Raw genomic sequence first — 25,552 nt, forward strand, 5'->3', positions numbered from 1 at the left:
TCAGGTTACAGAAAAAAGGCTCTTATATTTTGATTTTCGTTTTATTCTAATGAATATTTATTTGGCGCAGAATATTATGTTATGATTCACACTGCGTACGACATTTGACGTTGTAACATACAACGGTACGATATCCAATATGTAGGCAGTAGGATTCATCCTGCATTCGATTTTCGTCGTACGATGATTCTGCAACCAATCAAAAAACAGGATTTTTCTTCGCATCAATAATACGATTTTTCTGATTGGTTGGAAAGTCGTCGTACGACACATATCGGATGCAGGATGAATCCAGCAATAGGAGAGCTTGTTTTTTTTATATATAGCTAACAATATTTTGGAAGCTGCCACTTGACGCAACAAATGTTCGAAACTTTCGATTGCCCAATCAGAAGAAATAATTTTACTAACTAACCAATCAGAAAATGCTTCGAAGCGTTCGTAGCATCAAATGGACCGTAGCCTTTATCGATATTTTTTACGCCACTGTAAATATCGCCATGCTGGTTGGTTGCTGCTTCGTTGTTTGACGCTTGCTGCGTCCAGTGTGAATCCAGCATTATACTTTACCAAAATATGGAACAATCGGCCATCAATGGGCGAGATCAAGACGGCAAAGCGGCTAGGTTGCCAAACGATCGAATATGATTGGTTGGATCTATAAGTAATAACCAATTATGTTCAATCGCTCGGTAAACGTTCCTAGCCGCTTCGCTGTCTTGAAATCGCCCATTGTGTTTCCAGCTTAGATACATCAAATAGATATAGGACACCGTGTATAGAACTAATGGGTCGGGATTTCCAGTGATTGGTGTGATACGTGTTTCAAGGAATTTCAAGGACAAAGGTCAGTGTGTTTTCAAGGCTTCAGGTAATAAAAATAGGGAATGACAAAGAGTCTGTAAGCTATATATATATATTCGTCTTCGAACGACGCAGGCGATTTGGTAATCCAATAAAGTTACATCCTGCAGTTACTCCGCGTGTCGCAATAATTCGATTGTAATTGTACTGAATTATCATTATTCTGATAAAATAATAATACTTTTTTACTACGACAGTAAAGTGTAATTAAGTTTTTTTTCAGTCACCGATTTCGGAATTGCTATTTTCATCAAAATGCTATTACGTGAGTATACATCCTTAAAGAAAATTAGTCTTTTCATTTAGAAACTAATAATAATCTTTAATTTATTTGTAGCTTGATTACGTGTAAATTGTTTAAATATATTTTAGGCAAATATTTCCATTTTTTGTATGATAAATAATAGCTGATAATTGTTTTTTTACATTGTATATAAATAAAAAAATTGTAATAATAATAATAATTTAGAAATGAAATAGACTATGAATCTAGGCTAGGATGTGAGATGCTATTTAATATAAACAAAATGTAAATTACAAATATTTTTACCCTTATCGAGTCATTATCATGTAAATATTTAAACATATAAAGTACGATTACATATCTAGATTCTTTTGTACATAAAGTTAGAAAGTTTGATTGACTCTTAATTAGAATTCATATTTTTAGCACTATAAACAAAAAATTGTTCTTAAAAAGATTTTTTTGAAAAATTTTGTTATACTTTTTATAACATTTATACTAAACAATTTTTTTACATGTATGTATTTTATTATGGCAAGTTTTATTATATTTTTTCTATTGTTTGTATAAAATGAAAGTTTGAAAGACATAAAATTTATAATTAAAAAAAATTATCCCTGTAATAGAACATTGATACATATTATTATTTTATTTCCTTCTCTTTTTTGTTTCTTGTTTTTGATGTATTTCGTAGAATAAAAAAAATTTTAAGTATATAAAATAAATTCTTTATTTCATTTTAATGAAAATAGTAAAAAAAAGTACAACATATATCTATTAAAAATCTAATTAATAATGTGACAAAACATATTTCTATACAAAAATTACAAAAATTTAGTAGATAATATAAAATAATATTAAATCTGTAAAATGTTTTTAAACTCAATTTTACTAAAACTTACCAAATGTCCTTTTTAATTAACTTAATTCATATTTCTATTAGCATCTAAATTAAATTTTTTTGTATAATTAAAAATATCTTTAATGGTACATCTTTAAGTTTCTAAAAATTATTCACACAGAATGGAATGCTTTTTCTTTTTTATGAAATATTATAATTACAGATAATACATAATTAATAATCTTAAATATATATATATATAATTATAAAGAATAAAAACTTAGTTTAATCTCGAAAAAGACATTGTTTGTCTTTAAACTTGTTTTTCTTAGCTATATTATATCTGCTTTGTGCACATATAATAAATACATAAATGTAAAATCAGTAAATTAAACTTTTTAATATAAAAGCATTAATAAATACAAAAATTATTTATTTTATTACATTTTTGTAAGGAACATATACCAGTATAAAAGAAATTATTTTATAATTTTTTCTTACTGTCATAAAAATATGATCATTCTATCATTACTTATCATGTTATGGTGTTTGATGCAGTTTAATATACTTTTTTAAAGAGAGAAATATATGAAAAAGAAAAAGAATAAATAAAGTAAACTATTTAAATTAATTTAAAAAAAAAACTATATTATAAAATATTAATATATTGTATTATTTATAGGCATTGCTTCGATATTCTTGCTTTTTGCCATCTCAGAAATCATTGCTCAAGATTGCAAGAATAAAGATACTACACAATGTCCAACACCATCAGAATTTAATCAAGACACTGATTGGCAGTCAGCTACTTCGGTTTATGATTTCCATGCAAACGACATTTTGGGCAATAACGTCCCACTGGAGAAATATCGTGGCCATGTTCTCATTATTGTTAATGTAGCCAGTAATTGTGGCTTAACGGAGAGCAATTATAAGCAACTCCAGCAGCTATACAATAAATATAGCGAAAAAGAAGGTTTGCGAATTCTTGCGTTTCCTTCTAATCAATTTGCTGGTCAAGAGCCGGGTACTTCTGAGGAAATACTAAACTTTGTGAAACAGTACAATGTTACTTTTGACATGTTTGAGAAAATTGATGTAAACGGAGAGAATGCTCATCCGTTGTGGAAATGGTTAAAGACACAGAAAGAAGGATTGCTTATCAACGCAATTAAGTGGAATTTTACTAAATTTATTGTAGACAAAGAAGGTAAAGTAGTGGAAAGATTCGCTCCAACTACTGAACCATTAAGTATGGAAGAAAGTTTGAAAAAGCAGTTTTAAGTTTGTACAATACTTGCGTCCTTTCTTTTCGTATTCTATCTGCATATTCTCAATATTTTTTTATTTAGTATAAAAATATAAAATTACATATGCATATAGTTAAATAATATTAACAAATTATAGAGGATTATGTTTCCCCTTTATTATATAATCTTTTTAAAATACAATTTGTCACATAATGGTGTATGGAAAAATACATTGTATTCAAAGACAACGAATAACAAAAATAAAGTTATTTTATAAATATATAATGATCTTGAGATTACTTTTTCATCGAAAATTTATAGGTATATTTCTATATGAAAAGCATAAAAATATTAAACTTTTTTCTGTAACTTCTGATGTAATGAGATTTAATAAGAAATAAATGGTATAAATTACAATAATTTTATATATTAATTAATCATAAATAGGATCGTCCAGCAAGGCGCGTATCTCTGCTATACTAGTATAGAGTATTCCACTTAAAAATAGTTATTAAATCTTGTTAGTTTTTTACATCATATTGTAGTTTTTAAAAATTATTTATTTTATAAATGTCTAACAATATAAATGTAAACTGTACAAATGTAAACAAAAATCATCTGGATTGTCTCAGTGTCCTATTCACTCTTGAAATGATTATACATATGAACGATATAATACATGCATTCTTTAATGACTTTAGTATAAATAAATATAAATTTAATAAATAATATATAGAATTTTATGCAGTTTCTTTGACATTGATGATAGCCATTTCGTGATCTGCTGTAATTTTATTTCTTCTAACGGGTATCGTGACTGCATCCTCACAAGTCTAAAAAGAAGCAACATATATGTTAGTATTAATCAACTCGTAAATTTCGGTAAAAAAATATACGTTATATGGATATTTAATAAACCTTTACATTAATAGTAAAGGTTAAAAAAATTAAACATTGTTTAAAAAAAGAAAACATTGTTAAAAAAAGTAAATTATGTTAAGGTCAAGATTGGAGCAGTGTATGTTTTAATACAAAAATTTAGCAAATATTTTTTCCTATTATAACTAAAAACAATTATTGTAAAATAAATGCAACAATGGCTAATTATTTTAAAATACATAAGCTAAAATAAAAAAAAATAGTACTTAGCAATTAAGATGTAGATCAATTTATCAGCCATAGCGATGCGTTTATTTTACTTCACAAATACAATAACGATAAGAATGAATTACCCATAGTTTCTTGTTGTAATTCTACCTTATAGGAAGGATTGTCGTATGCTGACGTCGTCTTACGAGGTGATATGTCAGCCTTACTACTCGTTCGTCTTTTCATTAACATCATTAACAGAATCAAGGTCGATAATATCGCTAAAGAGGCCACGATGGCTACCACCACTAGTGGACCATAATAATCTCCATCGTGAAGAGGAAGCGTTGCAAATTTTCCGGCTAAGATAAAAAGCATAATTTATAACTTTATAAAAAGTTATTTTTAAAATTATGCTCGTAAAGAACAAGGATGAAAAAGAAGACTGCACATTTTGTAACAATGAATAAGCAATGATATATAATATATGTATTTTATTTATACAAAATTGAAGAGGAACGTTTCTAAGTGGCATTATACAAATGTAATATCGTGCAATTTTCCTCTTTAAATTTTTATTGAATTTTTATAAATTCTATTTTTGATCAAAAAGCATATCTTAGTGCTTAAATATTTCGATAAGAATTTACATATATTTTCAGTTCTGCAAATCATGTGATGAAAGCTTTTTTTATTCTTGAAATGCAATTATGAACAGAACTAAAGTTAAGTAGTAATATCACATTAAATTGACGAGCAATTCAATAATACATATATTAACGCCAATAAGCATTTTTTAAGAAATAAGAATGTTAATGAAATGAGAATATGATAGAGAAAGGGTAGATACCATATATCATGTCTGCCTACAGCCAATATGAATATTATTACCTTGTTGAGCCACGGTAGCCGGTAAGAGAACACCTGGCTTAGTGACGAAATCCTGCACATTACTCTTTTTTATTCTGCCATTCGTTAAATAGATTTCAAGCCATAATCGGTATCTAGTCCCAGGTTTTAGATCACTGATTACAGTTTTAGCATGAGAGTCTCTTTTTGCAATTTTAAAGGTACTGGTGTCTTCTTTGCCAGTGTCGCTCTGGTAAATCGCACGATAAATATTCACGTATTTATCCTCTGGATAAGGCACACCACTCCAAGACACTTCTACATCCGTTGATTTAATAGTTTTAACTTCAACTTTTACATCGAAAGAATAGGGATCCGGTTCCATAAACGTAGTTACCTGAAACTACAATAGATAATAATTTAACATTAATATTCCTCTTAGTTATGTCGCTTTATTCCATATAGAAAAATATTATGTAATTTAAGTTTGTAAGAAATATTATTTATATATATGTAAATAACTATTATTTTTATTTGCGATTGAAATGTTTCTTCTACTTAACTGGCTCTGAGCCCTTTTATTTTGCAAAATAATTTAATTTATAAAGAGCCTCACTATTTTATTTTTATTATTATGTAACCGTTAACTATATTTATCTTCGAATTTTTATATTCATAATTATTATAAATAATATCATATCGTATTCAAATGATACAGATGATTGCTATGAATTAAAAAAAGAACTAATCTTTCTTAATTAAAGTATAATTTGTTCGGAATGAACTGAAAAAGAATTATTCTCTGATATATAATGAACGAAAGGATTTTATAAAAGTAAATAATAAAATCACCAATATCAGATCATTTCAATAATTGTTAAAATACTTTACCGTTTTTTCGCTTATTAACTCCGTTAATTGTCCTGGGAACGGTATAAAATAAATACCAACTTCATACATAGTTGATGGTTTCAGGTTTTCAATTATGTAATTTGTTACTGCACGATGGATCAATGGTGTCGCTGCGTAAACTTTACTATCAAATTCTTTGTATCTCAGCTGAACACCGTCTATGAATTGCAATTCGTATTCCGTGAATTTTTTCCACATAACGTTAACCCAGGTTGAATTCGTCTCCGCTATTCTAAGTTCAGCGTCAATTGGTATTTGCGGTGGCAGAGTTGTTACCTCGACATGTTTTTCTAACGTACGCACGTTGTAAATTTTGCTGGTTGGGTTATTGGCTAAGTCCTTCAGTTTCACCGTAATCTTTACTTTGTATTCAGTCATTGGTTTTAGATCTCCTAATTCGAACTCAAGCTGGGGTGTTGCGATTAAGTCATTAGGAGGCGCAAACACTTGTGCTTTCCACGTGGATGGATCGAAATTTCTATAAGACGAGAAATTCTATCATTCTTATAAGATATTCAGAGATATAGAAGATAAATATATCTCTCTCGTATTTGATGTCATAAATAAAAATAGAGCTTGAGAAGTTCCGTCTTTTACGATAGGTCTCCATACTTATATATATACATCTTCGTTTACAAGAAATTAGTTCATATAATTCGAAATATCTTTCTATATAATTTAATACAGTATTTCAATACGTACGTTTTATCACTGGTATATCGTAGCTCGACTCTTCCATGTAGTCCCACTAAGACCTGAGGTACAGTAAACACTAATCGTATTGTATGTTCATCTAATGCTTCCAGCACTTGCATTATAACTTCATTGGAAGGAGGTGCGACTGGGAATCCAGGTATACTTCCAGGTAGGGGAAAACCTGGAGGTACAATGTTATGGTCCAAACCTACGATATATGGGAAAATTTATTATGTCGGATACGTAATAGTATAGTAGAAACCAATTTTTATCTCTGTTACAATTCAAAAATACCATATGCGAGAATATGGTAAATTATTATTATTACTCTTGTCTAAGTAATAATAATAATTTGCACGCTAAAATATGGATTAAACTTTTCCCGAACATTTTGCTAACAATGCAATGGTTGATCGTAAATCTCAAAACTCTGCAATGTGCCATATTTTTTTGTTATTTCTGTTCTAATTTCACATTAAAAAATAAATTGCAATTATATAAATCCGATTCTTTTTAAAGTCGGTGACAATGCATACGAATATATATGACATTTCAACAAGAGTTAGAAAAATTAGAGATATAGTTTATATTTATTTTCAATTAGATAAACTTTTTAACAAAAAATCGTGTTAACACATTTAAAATCGAGACAAGATAGATCTTACAAAATTAATATTACTTTATTTCTTTGTGCTTTTAATTGTTTTTTTTTTTTAACCATATTATAGTTACAAAGGCATAATAATATTGTGGTTTCATAAATTATAAAAAAATTTATGAAATCAATAAATGTTGGTAAAATGAAAACATTTTATTTTTCAACAAGGAATATCAGCTTCTTTCCGAGACTGTGCTAATAAAAATTCTGTATATTATTTTTTGTGATGATCAGGAACGAACCTGACTGACTGGACGTTTGTGCTGCGAGCGGGTGGTTCAGGTGCGTAAGTCCTGACTGTGATATTTGAGCATCTATATGAAGTGGTACAGTTGGCAGCGGGCCGTTTGGAACATTATAAAGTACAGCAGGTTTTCTGGAGTAGTATTGGAAGGGTCCAGGATTGGGATCGTGCTGATTGATGTGTGCTAATAGTTCCTCGATTTGCTGAGGAGTATTTGGAATATTGGGCGTGTGAATGTGATAAGTGATCTGTCCATTTTCATTTTTTTGCGAAAAGCTAGGATCTTTCGTCGTCTTTTTCGATGCGGTAGGGCCAGTTGGTGTCGTTCCAAAATAAACGGATTGCGTTTCATCGTTAGGCAGTTGTTTCTGTCCAGAGATTTGCTGGTGAAGGTTAGATAGAGTAGGGTAATCTTGAGGAGGAGTATGATTGAGTTGAATTAGATCAGGGTGTTGCGAATTGGTCAGGTGATGCAGTTTCTCTGGTAAAGTCTCATAATCAGGATTTTTTTTATTTTGTTTGAGCCGATCAGACAATATCGAAAACGGTTTTGATTTTTCTGCATCAATAAAAGGATTACTTGGTGTGGTTTTCTTTTTTGAAATTATAGGAATAATTACATTCGGGTCGTTTAAGTCGGATTTGAGGGGAATTGAATCGTAATAAGGAAGACCGATCGCAGTGTTACCGTACTGGTTATTAAAATTAAATTGAGAGATGTTTTCTCCATTATTAGGTGTGAATGAGAATTCTGTTTCTGATGTGTTGGGGTGAGAATGCAACGGAATAAACTGAGCTTGATCAACTGGACGATCTTTTGGCGAAGAAGCTAATTTGTTTAAGTTCGCTGAGTTTGGTTGATTTTCATTAGCATTGGAATATGGAAGCACCGGCGGCGTGGCTTTATCGGAAAATTTGTCAGATACTAATGGACCAGGAAAATATTGATCAATTATTTCCTTGTGAGGTCTTAGTTCTACAGGCTTCTTCGAGTCAAATTTTGATTTTGATTTGTCCCTCGATATTGGCTTTACGGAATAAACGGGTAAATGAAAAATGTCTTCTACATTGGGATGAGTGGATAGAAAGTCAGGACTATAAGGTCCGTTATAAGACATTGTAGGATGTCCTGGATCTATAGGATAATGAGGAAGTCTGTGAGCAGTAGTGTCTGTTTGGGTTTTATCGGTTTTCGAATTTTCCGAGAAGAAAGAAGTACCGTGCTCCGGTTCCTGGCTGGGCTTGAGCATTTCCGACTTGTTATTCGGTCTTTTGATATTGTCAATTGTTTGTTGATCAAACGTGTTTGTAGCTAAGGGGCCGGGGTACGCGGTCGTCACGTTCAATCCTGCAATAAGTAAAGTTCAATTGTCACAGAAATTGTCAGTGATCAGTCACATGTCTAGAATCCATGCATATTTACAGCGGAATTCAACGGAATTCAATTAAAATACAATAGGATAAATGTCCCAATTACTGCTCTGCTTTTTTTAATTACGGCATTTATATAAAAGTATGAGATCGTTATACATTAAGAATAACACAGCCACACAAAAAAAAAAAAAAATTCTGATCTGGGGGTCTGACTATATATTTTCTATGTTTTTTGGGTCGCTGAATCCGAATCCGAGGCCCATTCAACCCCATCACATCAGGTTTTTGAAAAAACCTCAAAAAACCAATATGGCGGACACTTTTTTGGAAAATTTATCGGATTCGCTTGAAACTCGCTACTCGGGGGTTTTTGGGGTCGCTGATTACGAATTTGAAGTCAGTTTAGATTTATCATATCACGATTCGGACATAATCTAAAAAAACCTACAATTTGTGCTATTAAACGCGCGTAATATCTTTAGTTTCAATGTTTATGTTATCACGTCTATTTTACTAAATAATGTACCGTCGGCATTTGCGTTACCCGATGTACACCGCGAGGAGGTTGCACGATCAGATTTTGTACATCATGTAGCTCTTAAAAAAGCTGTTTGTTAATGCTATTTGAGGAAAAGTTTTTTTTTTGAGAAACATTTATCACTTTAATTGTTTTCTTTTTTTGAACTGTATCTGGTTCTCTTTTCCTCAAAAGATCTATTTAATGGATCTTGTAGCATTACACTCTACATCAGCCAAGTCACCAACCAAAGTAGAGCTGCGGTTGCCTGATGACGACGACTGCGGGCCCGCTTTCTCACCCTGACCAGCCGCCGATACTGGAGTTCCGACCTCCTGCATCGTAAAACGTTTCTTACGTGTGACTGCCATGACGGCATCAAAGCCGTTATCCAGGGACTTCGCCGGATAGGAGACAAACACCGTTGCCCACCGTCACCACGTGGAGGTGCCCTGGACGCAGGCACACGCAAGATACAAAGTAAATACGGGTGAATTAAAACACTCAAGTTTTTAATTTCTCAAAAGAACATCTTTATTGGATCCGCCATTTTGAATTTTTGAAAACTGACTTCAAATTCGTAATCAGCGACCCCAAAAACCCCCGAGTAGCGAGTTTCAAGCGAATCCGATAAATTTTCCAAAAAAGTGTCCGCCATATTGGTTTTTTGAGGTTTTTTCAAAAACCTGATGTGATGGGGTTGAATGGGCCTCGGATTCGGATTCAGCGACCCAAAAAACATAGAAAATATATAGTCAGACCCCCAGATCAAAATTTTTTTTTTTTTTTGTGTGGCTGTGTAATTTTAATGTTGAATAAATATAATTGTAAGATAAACATAAGCACAACTGTATAAGATATTCGATGTTTTATATTTGTAAAATAATTAAAGGAATTAGGAATGTTACTGAAGATGCAAAACTCCATGTGTGATCTTCTAAACAATTTAAATAATTAGTTTTCGAGCTTGTTGCTTTTATTTATACTAAGGTTTCTACTTAAATATAATAAAAAATTATGTTTATTATATGTATATCTTGGTATATATAATTATACAGTTTATTATATCTTCAAAATAAGCTTCAAAATAAGCATCTGAATTATCATTATATATGCTTAAAGCGGCAGTAACTGGGCCTACTTCCAATCGTAACCACGGTTGCATGAAGCATACATTTACAATTTTGCTTCTACCCAATTGTTACATTGTCAATGCGAAGTATGTACATATGTACAAAAAAAAGAAATAAGGGAGTCGGAAAATGTAAATTTCAAAGGAAGATAACATAAAGGCATTAATTACAATTAAAAAAGGCTACTTAGTAATTGCGCAATTATGCGCACCCGCCTAATCAGCAGACAAGTCTTTAAAATGGTTTTTCATTCTATATTATTTATTCTTTATTAATTATATATACACAAATTATTGAAAAATAATATTTATTAAATTGTTCGTCTAGGATCTGGATCGAATGCTAGTCGTGCTTGCTCAGCGGATTTCGAAGGAACATCTCGGCTCGCTTGGGATCGTGATCGGGAACGGAACATGCTGTTTTGGTTGCAATCACCATTTTCATTTTTTTTCGGTGATTTCCACCACCGGAAACCGGGAAATTACCATATAAGACCCGACAGCGCCGTAAGCATCGTAATTTCCCGGTTTCCCTCGGTATTTTTTTTCTTTACAAGGCGTCGTGAAAAACCGGTTTTCGGCGATACTCAATTTGAATTCGAAACGTTAATTAAAATTTTGTGCCGATAACGTTTCAAATAATTTATTAACAACAATTGCACCCTAAAGTTTAACTCTATTTTTCAATGTCCCCGCTTTAAAAACATCGTACAATATTTTTCATTCCAAATATTGTGTGCATTTTAAAGAATTGAGAATTAGTTGGTTCATTAGCAGATTGGAATATATATATGTATATTTCGTTTTCATCTATATTGTTGTTTACCTGGCAGTTGTGCCGAAGAATGGCTGCAGGTCCATTGCGTGCAACATGGATTAGTAGGTACATGCGTCAACGTTGCTTGATGGGAAGGACATGGTAAGTGTGCAGGTGGTAGAGCTGGTACAAATTTGCAAGCAGCATGACAGGATACATTGCCCATCTCGCAATAACAACGTCTTTCGCAGCCGGTGACATTTGAAGGTAACTCGCTCCAGTTGTCATACGTGATTCCTTCGTAAGTACAAGAGCCATTGTTCCTACAGTGTACTTCCTAGAATTTGTTAATATGATTATTATTAGAATATAGACATTTAATTGTTAAGAAAGATTAAAATTTTTTTTAGAATTTTAATTAAGAACATAATTATGCAAAATTGATATATTATATACATAATATAGTCAATGAGAAAGATTATTATTTGAACACAATCTTTTATCTTAAAAACAGGGTGATTCAGATCGGAGGAGCCAGCATGTATGTGTTTCTCATAAAAAACTGAGTCGAAAATGTTAACAGTAAAATGTTGAGGTGTCAATAGTTTTTGAATGGTGAGCGTTTGAAATCGTCCAATGATAGCGTATAAAGTTCGCGCCGTCATGCGCGGCACAACCAAGCGCCGGGCGCTTTGATGGATATCGTTAAATGTCACGATGCTAAATGAGTATTGAAAAGTTTTCGTGAAATTTCTATTAACATCTATTGCTGTATTTTTAAATTGAGCCCAATTTAAATGACGAGAAGTAATTTTGATTACAAATTTGATAAAACATCATTAAAAAGTGTGTGTTTTAGAAATATATATTTTAAGTAATAATTATTGTTTATCACTCAATTTAAGAACGGAACGAATAATATGCAAGGAACGGTTCATGTAGAATAAATTATATATATATCAATTATAAGTTATAATTTAAAAGAAAATGTCAAAGAATAATACCTGGGGGCAGCATTGTGGTGCTTTTGGGACAAAATCCGCTGGAACTGTCTCCCAATCTAAACAGTTGGGATCCAATAGATCCAGTCCAAAATCTGTAGGACATTCTATCGTAGCACATTCAGATTTGCCATCCTCTGTGCAAGTACAGAAAGAGGTACACTCATCGTACCATTCTGCGCCAATTTTATATGATTTTCCTTTGTAATTGCAAGTATTTTTATCCGTTACTTTCTCCGACATGTTCGCCTTCACTACTTCGGCTGGCAGAAATACTTGTATGGCTGGTTTAGGGATACTTGTATGACTTCCTTCTGCTACGCGAACAGAATACGTATGCGCGGGTTCCAAATTCGAAATAATGCCATCTGTAAATATATACAGAAATATATAACTTTGTTTTCACACAAGAAAAAAATAAGAAGGAAAGAAACTTGTATAAATATGCACAGAGAGGAAAGAGACGACATCTCAAGCCAAATCACTTAAGATTTATCTATACCTTTATTAATTTTTTGTTGTCTCCATACATGATTGTTCTGTGAGATCTCTATGGTAACATCTTGAGGATTCTTCGCCGATAATTTTAATTTGATAGCCGTCGAGTTTAATACCTTCACGTCCATCAACTGTACATTCAAATCGGTGGCATTCTCTGATTTAACTTCGTGTTCGCCCAAAGTGACATCGCAAAGTGTAACTGTGCAACATTTATCTCTAAAGATCAAAGATAATTAGCTATTACTTTGCTTGTAAATTATTTCATTTTCAATTTTCCAATTAAAAATTTGCACAATAGTTAATTTCATTTGCTAAATATCATACCCAGGATCGATTAATACGACACAACGATCATGCTGATTGGTTACGGTCTCATTCGGAGGACACTTGGGCCTAGGTTTACACTTCAAGTGACCGCCAGTTTCACAGACGCACACTCTGGAGCAGCCATCTTCGACATGTTGTCCTCTAGCCACTGTCTTGTTTTCGAATATGCACGTTTCATTTGATTCAATAGCTACGTCAAATACATATACATATGTATAATATAGATACATGTATGTGAGTATGCGTAAATTTTAATGGAATTTATCTTTTATTGCAGATTTGGGTTTTATGCAAAACAACATAAAACTTTTGTCTTAATCATTATTTTTAAAAGTGCTTTTATTGACCTCGAGGTAACTTTGAAAGTAATAAAAAAATAAATTTTAACTGCTATATAGGCATAATTTGACTACGAAGACCTATTTCCGGTCGGAACCTGAATGTCACCATTACAGCGTACTCGATTTATCCAACTTTTTGGTACTTTTTGTAAAACGGTAAATATTGTAGAAAAAAGAGCTACTTCCAATTATTTATAATAAAATAACATTTATGTAATCTTGAGTACAAAAAAATCAGTAATTTTGGGAAATGAATGCAAATAATGAAATAAGTACAATAGAAAGATTGGTAAAGAAAAATTTGTCTCGACCTCAGTTAGTATATTTTATATGATAGAAATATATGTAGCAAATAATATGCAAATTACAATGTTAATAAGTGTATATAAATAATATTAATGACATTTTTGGAGCAATAAGAAAACCCACTGAGAAATGATAATGAAATCGACGTCGAATCGACATCAATTCGATGTCGATTCCATTGGCATTTCTCACTGGATAGAGTCAAATAAGACATACCTAAATCTGCGGTACAAGAAATAAGAGCGCAACACGGTTCTTCAGCAATCAATTTTTCTTGACACGAATGATCCTTAAGCTCTCTGCCCGCTTTGACATAAGGAGAAACACATAACGGCTGACAATTCGTAATTCCACTCTCGGAGCATATGCACTTTTCTTCGCAGTCTCGGACAACGTTTTCGCCTAATGAGTAAGTGCGATTTCCATGGATACACACTGATGCTTTCGGAAATAACGTCGAAGAAATGTTTATGGCAGTTTCGTTATGTGGTGCGATATACTCTCCGCCTAGAGACAATTAATCTGATTGTTTAGGCTCTCAACGAAGACACTCTTAAGAATTTTGGAAATGATTTCCAAACTGTCTTTTTTAGCGTCAAAATATACAATATAATAAAATTTTGAAATTAACGGATTATAAATACATAAACACGAAATCAACCGTAACATTTTTAATTAATCTATTTTTTAGATGCTCTTTAAATCTGAATCAGTGGATCAATCACTAAATCGGATAATCAGTGACATACCTGGCACTGGAAATTAGTGGCGCATATTTGACACTGGTAATAATGAAATTCAACTGAAAATGAAAGGAAGTTAGAATATTATATAATTAAAATATCATCGACGTTAGTTGCAATCTTTCAATATCATATACGTTGATTTATTACTAAAACAAGGTTAATTGGATCAAATAATAAAAAAAAGGTAATTAGCTAGAAGATTTCATTCACTGATTACCATAGTAATAACATAAATACTTAGGATTGATATCAGAAATTATCCACTGATTCAGATGTAGAAAGTAAAATTAAAATATTCTATTTTCTAATCTTTCAGTCCTACATGATAAATTTTACTGTATTATAAGATAAATGTGTTGCAATAATCAAATTAAAAAGGTATGATCAGATCTATGTATATTATTATTATTGATTAATTACACTGTCCGATATGGATTTTAGACCATGAGTTAGACAAAGTGACTCTTATAGAATTTTTGTCGTCCAAAATAAATTCGTAAATAAAATTAATTTATCCCGTCATATCGTTGAGAAAGCTCCATTTAAATGATGTAAAAGATGGCGTTTATAGTATTGTACTTTTGAGATAAAGTATTTGAGTAAAGTTTGAGATAAAGTTACAAAAACGTGATGTGTGTAGAGCAATTTCATGTGTAGATTCGTTTTCAAAAACAAAAATTTATAAAAATCATTTATTGTATCGGCTGCTTTAAGCAACAAGTAACAATAATAAAAAGAAGGGAACTTAAATCCGTAGATATAATCCTATGAGGATCGCTAATATAATTTGAGTAATTATATCTTTTTACAACAAATAAGATGGTGGAAAAATAACGAATAACTGCTTATATGAATTTTTCATAAAAAAATATCTAATAATCCTATAAAATATAAATCTAATAGTCCTGTAATTCTCATTTAAAAAAATTTTCGTTAATTGTTTAAACAAATTATAAATAAAATTCGCTCGTGTTGTGCAAAGTAAGACTATATATAAAAAAACAACAATATACCTTCAACTTCTTTGTCATCATCATCCATGCTGATATCACTGAGATCCGTGATATTAGCGTGCAATGAGTTCATTGGCTCTGAGGAAGTGCCATTTAAGTCTCTACCCCTTGATGACATTGTCTCTTTCATCATCGGAATTCCCACTTTCTTATTTGTCGTATCCTGGACAGCACGACTAGTTGGTAACATCGTCTTCGTTACAGCGACCATTGGTACCCCGTGAAGAAGAAACGGAGTCGTTATATTCGTAGTGTTCATAGGTTTTGTTATTGCTGAAGATTGATCTACTTTTGTCTCAGGTAAAATCGTGGGTAAAACTGGCGACATTACTGCAGTGTGAGAGTCTACAGTCTCCTGTGAGTTAGTATTAATGACGGGTTTTTGGTACTTTTGATCGCTTTTGACTTTAAAGTCCATTACTGACTTTTTCTTAGCTTCAGTTGTTATTTTTATGTCAGCTTCTTTTGTTGGATATACACTTTTTAATTCTGTTGTATCATTCCGCCATTCTGTATGAGGGGACTGAACTCCTAGAATACCTTCGCCATTGTTATCTATAAGCAAAAAGAACATAATGTTTAAGAAATTTAAATATCTAGTAAAATTATTAAAAATTTTACTTCTTTGAAATTAATAAATTTTTAATGTACACTCCTCTCCTCAAAAAATAACGCACATAACGTATACAGAAATCGTAAAATTTTGCATATCTGAATTATAGTAGCTATAAGAAGATAATATATTAGAGATATGTCGGAGCAGATACTTTACTTTCTAAATTCGTCAGAAAAGCATACAAAATGATCTGCAGAAGATCACCCATAGCAATAAATTAAAAAAATATCGTTACGATGTCTCAGTAGTCGAGATGATTATTATTGGCACCCGCCCGGAAAATAGAAAGGTCCTACGTTCGATTTCCAGTTGAGGTAATATTTTTTACAACACGTTTCTTAGAGCATTTTGAGTGTTAATTAGCATCGAATCAACAATCAAAAATTAATTTGTGAAGATTATTATCTTATTATTAATTATGAATGATTGTGTCATAAAAAAGCCAACAGTACCTCAATTAGCACACATATGTTTAAATTAAACAAAATTCAAAAAATGTTTTTTTAATATTTATTTAGTATAAAAATAATAAATAGATGTTTAAAAAGTGTTTTTTTAATTCAGAAGCATCAGTAGTATCGTTTTTGCAATCACTCTTTACACAATTTGTGTTTTCTAACACTAATATGTTAAATGAACACAAAGAGATCTGACAAGTGGACCGTTTGGAACATGTAAAATGTGTTATGTACAGCATAATTAATTTTCCAACAGTGCGATACATTAAGAATTGATTTCAAGTAAATGTAAATATACTTATACTGTTTGATATTTATATTTTTAAACATTTAATAAATTCAAATAAGTGAAATTATTCTTAATTTTCGCCAAAAAACGTTAAGTATATACAATTGTTAGACTGAATATAACTGATATAAATACAAATCAATATCTCAGCTCACGAAGCACACTGTAATTGCGAATCATAAAAAAAAACAAAATATTAGAACTAATTTTCTTTATTAATTAGTCCGATCTGGCCCAAATAAGTATCGTAAGAGAATCTGAGAAAACCGAGCGCCTTTTCTGCGCAGTCGTTGAGGTCTCCGGCTACGTCACGCAAACTTACGCGTTTCATTCACTGCTTTAATAAATGTGCCTTATTATTACTCGAACAAAATAAAATGCATATCACGATGAGTGTCTTATTTAAAATTATAATTTAAGTTTGAAGAAAATAAAGCTTTCTTTTTTTTCTATTACATCAATATTTACATTTTTATTCATACAAGAGTCGGGCATATATTATTTATAAGGGATATAAAAAAACAAAAAAGGACATTTTTTTTTAAAGAAATACAATTTTTTAGACATAGAAACCATTAGAAGATTTCAGATTCAAGAACTTAAATAATTTTTGAAAATTGTTTATTTTATAAATTTTTTATGAATTATGTAGATATAATAATCATAAAAAATCTTATTCTTTAAAACTTTCACACGAAGATGTGACATTTTTTACTGATATTACTGTATATTAACAAAATTTCAATATTATAATTATATATAACATATATGCCTACTTTTGAACGACTTTTTGTTTCTGAAATATATAGTGATCTTTAAAAATACTTTCTTATATTATAATTTTTGTTGTCCGTCGCTATTTTTTTAACAATTCAAGAACTTGTTTTTCGATCAGAATGAATTTATTCCTTGAGAGAAGCTTACCAGGTAACGTGGTAATTTCAGTATTGACGGCTGTTAAGGAAAAGGCGACTCTGCCTAAGAGGCAGAGACCCAGCAAGAAACATCTTTTCTGGATACGCATCCTACCGCATTCTTCTATACAGATATATATCCATAAACACTCATTCGTTCATGCGCACTCACTAAATTCTTTAACAAGAAGATTAGACGATCGAGAAAAAATACGCAGATCAAGAAAAAAAAATATAGATCCACGTTTTTATCTAGAGTGAGTTGCTACCCACGATCAACAACGCGTGAACCAACAACGAAGGAACAACGGACAATCCGTGACTGACTGAAACGAGTTTCAGAGTCCTGAATAGCGAGGAGAGAAAGAGAGAAAGAGAGAACAATCCACTTCGTATGTATGTATGGATATGAACGGGCAGTGAGAAAGAGAGAGAGAAGGGGGGGGGGGCGAGGAGAAAGAGAGAGAAGGTGGAAGGAATTTATAGAGTTAGCAATTCTCGAAACACACTGCCGGGGACACCGCTGAAAGCACGCGTGTACGGTGACCGATTGACTGCCGCTCTCTCTCGTTTCGTTGGCGATCCGTGCCGAGGCCGGAGCTGTAATGCTGTACAACGGTGAACGGGATTCGCCTTCTCTGACGAGTTTCGCATTGGCCTACCTCTTCTTTGTGTGTGTCTTCTATCATGGGCCCGGATACGGCCGCGTTAACCTTGCTACAGGTCGTTTATATTTGTACTAGGCGCCATATAAACGCCTCAGCTTTAATATGCATGCCATATTTTTAAGTAATTTTTAAAAGTACTGTGTTTTATTTAGAAATTAATCCAAAATTGTGACTACTCAGACAGTACAAAATATATTTATGACAAATTTTCGCAAACATTTTTACCAATTTTCCTTTTTGAAATATATTATACATAAATATATATATTATATATTTTTATACGTATTATACCTATACATATTTTATGTAACCTTTATTTGAAATATTATTAAAATATGGACAATACTTTGTATATAATATTTACGATAATAGTAATTTAATAAATATTTCTGGTATATATGCCAGCCAAAATTCCGAGCGACCTAAATAACTTCTGAATGGTTTGAGATACAGGATTGAAGCTTAATTATAGAGAGATACAAAAGATGGAATATAATAAAATCTATCATTTAACTTCGGTAGCATCCACCTTAACACCTCCGGAGGGCGGGGGAGAGAAAGGTCGGATAATGTTAAATGGTACGTCAAAAAAAGAAGTCGGACTTTTATATATACATATATTTTTTCTATCAATTTTCTGAAATTCAAGTTTTAGGAATAAAGGATAGAAAATCTCTCTTTGTACCTAAAAAGTAACTTTTTGCTATTTATTTTCTTTATTTATTTGTCAGAACCTGTTAGATCAAAATTCTTTAAGTGAAAATTTTGATATAAGCTGCGTTCGGTTTGGACGCTTAAAGCGCGTGTCCAAACCGAAAGCAGCAATGATATAAAGCTATATTTAGCTGTATGTATGTGTGTTAAGAGATCCAATCTGAAGTAGGTGATAAATTAATTTGTGATGGTGACATCAGAGCAGCTCCTAAACGTTTCTTGGGGTCCACAACCTACGGCTTGTGATCCATCCTGACAAGTGCCCCAAGTATTGCCAGTACGATAATGCCACCTAATAAAAAAAGAATCACAACCCTTATATTATTTAATTTACATTATATTATTTAATTAAATTAAAATCAAATTAAAAATTAAATTAGTAATTAAAATAAAACAAAATGAGGTTGCCTCCAGTACTAACCTAACCACACATTGTTTACACGTAATATCCTTTGGTAGAACCAGTTTAATTTTGTAATCTTTTGCGCCATCCTTAGGAACGGGATATTTATAGCCGTTACCGTCAGCCCTTGGCAAGGGATACATACTGAAGCACTTATCAGTTTCTAATTCTTTTGTCGTCTTCAGTGGACAAAGGTTGAATTCAAAATGACCCAAGTGGGCGGCAGTGAGGCGAACAGTTACTTCGATGACGGAACCTGCCTTATATCTACATAATGAAATATAAGATAATATGCATTGAGAGTGTGATAGTTTATCATAAAAAATAGTATATTAAATTTTAATAGATTTTGAATTATATTATGACTATATGGAAAAATTGCAATATTGTAGACTTAATTTTGTCAGTTATAAGTAACTTTAAATTGTAACATAATGGAAAATAGAAAATACACAGATTAGCTACAATTTTGTAACAAATTTATTTTGTCACATGCAAACACGCAAAAATTGTGACTCTGTGAAACAAACGCACAAATATATTTTATTAATAAAAAGTAAAACATTTTCCTACAACGTTTTAATTAATTATAATACATTAAGAGTAACTTGTTAAGCACTGGTTATGAAATTATACTATAAAATTTAGTTAAAATTTAGTGCGTTATTGTAGAACTCTATAAAATAATATTCTTAATATTAAAAACAACTAACATTAATTTCTAATAATGTTTTGCTTCTTTTATCATATAGTTTATAGTCATTGTAAATACAATTTGTTCACTTTACTTTAAACATAAAAAATAAATTGTTTTACAATAATTGTAGATATGTTTTCTACAATTTGTCAAAATATTCTAACAATATTATTTAAAATTACTACACCTTTTAGATTTTGTTAAATACTGCAATTCTTTACAGCCTTTTAAGCAGTTTGTCAATTGATTTGAGACTTAAGTTTCTTAGAATAATCTTTTAGACTCATTCATTACAAATTATCTCTGTCCCTATTTGTACTATTATTTATAGAAGAGCACTCTCCAATTGTACTATCTGGTGCTATATTTTTTTCTGAGTGTAATGTTTGTTGAATTTAGCGTTATGATATTTCTATTCATAGAGATAAAAACAGTTTCCTTATAAATATAATTTGAATTTAAGTTATAAATTGAAATAAGAGTTAGAGTTCAATTAGTTCAGCTGTCGTTTAAATGTAAAAAATGTCAAAATATATAATTTAGCGACTCGCGTATAGCCATGGTCGTTCGACGCGAACTGTATCCTACGTGAATCGGCACAATACACGTGATCGTAATTCAATAAAAATTTAGAGAATATTTTATAGTATTTTATAATATTTTAGTTTTTTTTTAATTATACATTGATTTGTTAGAACAGTGTCATTATTATCTGCAATTTACTTACTTTTGAACAATGAGACCTGTTCCATAGATGCCGCCATTTTCATTTGGCCGCGGTCGAGGTAAGGAATAACTGTCACCGCATTCTCCGCACTTGCCATTATTATTTCCGTGCTGAACCTATAATAAAAAATTATATCTATCTTTTAAACATCACTTGAGATATATATCTTTTTTTATTTCTGATCAAATTGTTTCCCATACAGCATAGAAAAATTGCAAAAATATTAAAGAAATATTTCATTGAAAGGTTATAACATTATAAAATGATTACAAAATAAATCTTTAGATTTAGACTACCTTAATGTCTTATTGTTAATCCGGATCTACAATAAGTGTTTTAGTCTTTTAAGCCATAAGAAATTGACCAATTATATTCGAAGTTGAGGAGAATAATTGACTGTGATTCCTCCATTTCTTATGGCATAAGGCTTAAAAACCTATTGTAGATCCAAACTAACCTAATAAGACATCGTAAGAGTTAGCTAATTACAGTCTAGAATCAAAAACTCTGCTATGATTTATTCTTATGGTATAACATCTCTGCTGACTTTGGCACAACAGCGCGATGTGCAATGCGATTTACGATATGCAACGGACGATATCTAATCAACGTACTGCTTTTCTAAAAGAACTGTACGTTTATTGGATATCGTGCGTATCATATATCGCACATCGCATCGCACATTGCGTTATAGTATGTCAGAGCTATTATAGTTAATAGAATATGTGTGTGGGGCCTTTAAATTCGAGAAACCAATTCGGCGCGCAATTCAAAAAATTACAAATGTGGTATGTAAATTCACATGAAATTATTTAAAAGCATCTTGATCTAAGATCCAACAGGTATAGGCATTATTTCTCACTTATTGTAAATTATTAATTTATTTTATTTTTCTAAAATTTTTTCAGCAAAATTCGCTGAAATTTCATTGAAAAGTGTTCCAAAACCAAGGACAATTTCAGTGAAATTTTAATAAAATTTCAACAAAATGTCGGCCAATTTTTTTTGCCAGGGCCCCTATTCTGTAACTCTTAATGCAAGTTTCGTTATCGTTATAACGCCACTGCGCAGCTTTTTACCATAATAAAAGAGCTGCGCAGTGGCATTATAACGATAACGAAACTTGCGTTAAGAGTTACAGAATAGAGGCCCAGGGATATTCATACACGTCGTCAATTAGTTATACTGTTCAAGTAACTATAGAAATTTAATAAGAAATTTGAATAGTTCTCACAATAAAGTTCTCAATGATTCCTTTCCATACGGAATTGTACATAGATATATTATAGTATCACATAAAGTTTTCAAAGGAAAACATATATGTATAATTCTTTTTAAAACAACTTAAATTAAATTAAAATAGCCAATTATTGATATCCTAATATAACTACTTAATAAAAAAAATATTTATTGTTGTCAACATCTTTTGCAAAGTTTTTTTACAACCAATTTTATAGTCGTGTATACATACCATGTATCCACCGCAATAGTGTTCATTATCAGTGTAGTTAGGTTCTACGGGAAAACCTTTTCTCCAAGCACTACTTCTATTTATAGGATCCATCATCATTCCATGTCCATAAATTTCCTGCAGATTAACAGCGATTACTAACGTCAAAACAAATAATTTCGCGAATCCCATCTTTTTGTATCTTTAATAGCAGAAAAGAAGCAGAATTTCGACACGACTGTAATGCAAAAATGTTCTTGATCTACTTTATATACTTTTGCAAATTTCTCAATAAGCCATTTGCATGTAATTAAGGCATAATATGTGACAATAAATGACTTATTGTATTAACACAGCTGCAATTAGTATAATTATCTTGAATGTGTTTTTTAACTTGGTCATTATCGAAATTCAAATTTACATTTAGTACCAGTAACTCCGCAACACGACTTGTTATTTGCAGACCGTTTTATAATCAATAATAGAAAATGATAAATTAACAACGCTGGCTAAATATTTGAATATTATGCGTATGTTAATCCAACAAACATGATGACGTATATGCCGTCAGAAGTATACATTTTTATGACTATATTGATACACAACGCATGTCTTTTTTACATGACTTTAATGTTATCTTAATTACGCTTAAAAAATCACAGTCAGTGTATTCGTTTCAAATACCCATAAAGAACGCTGAAAGGATATTGCAATGTCAAATGAAGAATGTGTCAATGTTTTATCAATGTCGTATATATATTGATCTTCTACATTGATTGTTGATGTTGCTGTAACGTTGAAACAATATTGACCAAACTACAGAACTACAAGTTGAATCTTTATTTATTTTTCCATATTGATTGTTAATATTGCTGAGCAACGTTGAAACAATGTTGAATAAATTATATATCGACTATTTTATTTTGTAAAAAATGAACACATAGAATGTTATGTAAAAACATGTAGTGAGAAGGCTCGTTAAGTTTTTCAAACTAATAATAAAGAGAGAAAGGGTTTACGAGCAAACAAATTCGTTAAAACATTTAATTTTATTACACTGCCAATGCCTTACTGATGAATCCAGTAGTGGAAGCCGGGATGAAACGCCAAAAATAATGTAATATTCTTCGCAATATATTAGAATAAAATTAAATGTTTTAACGAATTTGTTTGAATGTTATGTAAATAAAAAATTTAAATCATTTTAATTGACCTTTTAACAAAACTCATTTCTTTAAACAATATATGTTTACGCGGGAATCAGCCGCGCGTGCAGGAGGCTCGTACGTGTGGTATTGTTTGTATTTGGTCAGTTAAACACGTACATCGCGCAACTCTTGGTCTTTCTATACATAATACAATATACACAATTATACATCCACTAATATTTAGTGTTCGTAGAGATCATCGAAGTATAACAGTTCCCATACGCATTCCATATATATAGGTTTAACCGAGGAAGTAATCACTTAATATAATCGTAGGACGGAGTCCCTGAAATCATTATAAAATTTATATGAAATTCCGATATATAATCCGATAATTACATATACAAGTATGTATATGAAATAATTGTGTAATATTAGATAAAATCGTTTAATAAAAATTATATAAAATTAAATGAAATCTTGTAATCTGTGGGACAGTATTTCAGATAGTGGTTATACCCCCACGGGGGGGTTTAACATCGATAGATGGGGTAACTGCTTAGGAAGATGAGGAAATTAATTTCTAAATAAGAGGGAACATTTTTTTTTCAATCATATTATAATTTTCGTGTGTATTCCAAAATATGCTGTTAATCAATATTACTTATTTTAATAATAAAACTAAATTGATATGAAAAATTTTTTCCAAGGTGTATCAGCTAGATATCTCATAGACATTGCAATTCAACAAACAATTCTCTGTAACATCTCTTCAACATTAAATCTACATTTCGCGATGTTGCTGCAATGTTGCAATTCAATCTTTCTGAGATATTGATTCAACCTTAATGTACTGTATATTATAGTGTATGGGATATATAGTGACAATAATTTGCATAATGTTAATTTGATGGGACATCTACGTAATTTCCATTATATTTGAAATTAATATAAGAAATAGGTCTATTTGCATTGCTAGACTTTTTGCATTTAGAATTTTTGCTTTTTATTTTTTCAACGTCCAAATATATATCTCATTTTAAGTGTAAAAATTTTTGGAAATTTCAAGTAACGCGAACAAAAACCTATATTAATCCAGCATAACACAACCGACACATTAGGCTTAATTGTATAATATGTACACACACACACAAAATTGTGTGAGTGTGTTATAAGTCGCGGGAAGTAAAGGGTTTTAATAATGTAAAAGTGTAGTTTTCTTGGTACCTCTATTGAGTGTCGGTCATTGTTACACTCTGCTTGTATATGGAATTGAACAGTGCCTATTATATTTATATTAAAATTGTCATAATTATAATAATTAACTGTTAAATTTAATAATAATAATCAGTGTGACTGAGGAAGTTTTTAAGGAAGTTCTTCACCTTAAAAAAATGGAAGGAATGGTCATATAATTTTCCTTATTTTCTGACATAAGAGCATACAGGATAGAAAATTTTATTGCCATCTCTTTTAAGAAATAAATAATAAATGGAGCTTAATTAAGTAAGTATAATTTCACTCTTAAAGTATTATCTTATCATTATTTTATAAAAAAAAAAACAAGATAAACATTTTTCATTGAGAAATTTTATTACACTTTGCTTTATCTCGACAGTTGTTGCTCGTCCTTGTCTAACCCACGTAATAGTATGGAAGAGAACCACAAAAACGTAGATATTACCCTACGAGACGAGGTTTGCTATACGAAAAAGAAGAAACCAAGAATACCAGAGAGGATGTCCACTTCAGACTTCTCTCTGCCATAGGTCTATTTTCTGTGGTTGTACTATTGTACATAACTTT

General features: G+C 31.0%; 3 protein-coding genes across 5 annotated transcripts; 1 reads left to right on the forward strand and 2 right to left on the reverse strand.

The window, feature by feature from the left end:
* The first annotated feature begins 773 nt into the window (after positions 1–773).
* On the forward strand, positions 774–3,260 carry LOC108780400 (Glutathione peroxidase homolog with thioredoxin peroxidase activity). Of its 3 annotated transcripts, none has more exons than XM_018548094.1 (3): positions 774–847; positions 1,088–1,129; positions 2,632–3,260. In XM_018548094.1, exons 2-3 carry the CDS (start codon positions 1,120–1,122, stop codon positions 3,231–3,233), a joined length of 612 nt encoding a protein of 203 aa, XP_018403596.1. In that variant the 5' UTR covers positions 774–847; positions 1,088–1,119; the 3' UTR covers positions 3,234–3,260. The 3 variants fall into 3 exon arrangements, with proteins under 3 accessions (XP_018403596.1, XP_018403597.1, XP_018403595.1); XM_018548095.1 differs by lacking the exon at positions 774–847 and adding an exon at positions 882–1,008; XM_018548093.1 differs by lacking the exon at positions 774–847 and adding an exon at positions 882–1,002.
* A 492-nt stretch (positions 3,261–3,752) lies between these two features.
* On the reverse strand, positions 3,753–18,049 carry sas (stranded at second). Its single transcript, XM_018548098.1, has 13 exons — positions 17,950–18,049; positions 15,663–16,217; positions 14,120–14,410; positions 13,254–13,446; positions 12,931–13,145; positions 12,432–12,796; positions 11,497–11,764; positions 7,646–8,995; positions 6,752–6,953; positions 6,029–6,527; positions 5,180–5,540; positions 4,457–4,650; positions 3,753–4,032 (listed from the first exon to the last, which is right to left on the reverse strand). The coding sequence occupies exons 1-13, from the start codon at positions 18,047–18,049 to the stop codon at positions 3,940–3,942; spliced, it is 4,686 nt and encodes a 1,561-aa protein (XP_018403600.1). The 3' UTR covers positions 3,753–3,939.
* A 1,161-nt stretch (positions 18,050–19,210) lies between these two features.
* Positions 19,211–22,826, reverse strand: LOC108780446 (uncharacterized). The gene is made up of 4 exons (XM_018548156.1): positions 22,620–22,826; positions 21,149–21,264; positions 19,743–19,991; positions 19,211–19,613 (listed from the first exon to the last, which is right to left on the reverse strand). Exons 1-4 carry the CDS (start codon positions 22,788–22,790, stop codon positions 19,499–19,501), a joined length of 651 nt encoding a protein of 216 aa, XP_018403658.1. The 5' UTR covers positions 22,791–22,826; the 3' UTR covers positions 19,211–19,498.
* Between the last annotated feature and the right edge of the window lie 2,726 nt (positions 22,827–25,552).

Source organism: Cyphomyrmex costatus, unplaced genomic scaffold, assembly GCF_001594065.2.
Source record: "Cyphomyrmex costatus isolate MS0001 unplaced genomic scaffold, Ccosl1.0 scaffold70, whole genome shotgun sequence".
Taxonomy (NCBI): domain Eukaryota; kingdom Metazoa; phylum Arthropoda; class Insecta; order Hymenoptera; family Formicidae; genus Cyphomyrmex; species Cyphomyrmex costatus.

What these genes read in the sequence shown, in the direction of transcription:
- sas (XM_018548098.1), bottom strand. Translation starts at nt 18,049, where the DNA reads ATGCGTATCCAGAAAAGATGTTTCTTGCTGGGTCTCTGCCTCTTAGGC. An exon ending in CACCACAATGCTGCCCCCAG is followed by an intron (nt 11,765 to 12,431) that starts GTATTATTCTTT and finishes AACAAATTCTAG; the next exon opens with GAAGTACACTGTAGGAACAA. An exon ending in ACGACAATCCTTCCTATAAG is followed by an intron (nt 4,033 to 4,456) that starts GTAGAATTACAA and finishes GCTTCTTTTTAG; the next exon opens with ACTTGTGAGGATGCAGTCAC.
- LOC108780446 (XM_018548156.1), bottom strand. Translation starts at nt 22,790, where the DNA reads ATGGGATTCGCGAAATTATTTGTTTTGACGTTAGTAATCGCTGTTAAT. An exon ending in ACTATTGCGGTGGATACATG is followed by an intron (nt 21,265 to 22,619) that starts GTATGTATACAC and finishes TTTTTATTATAG; the next exon opens with GTTCAGCACGGAAATAATAA. An exon ending in ACAGGTCTCATTGTTCAAAA is followed by an intron (nt 19,992 to 21,148) that starts GTAAGTAAATTG and finishes TTCATTATGTAG; the next exon opens with ATATAAGGCAGGTTCCGTCA.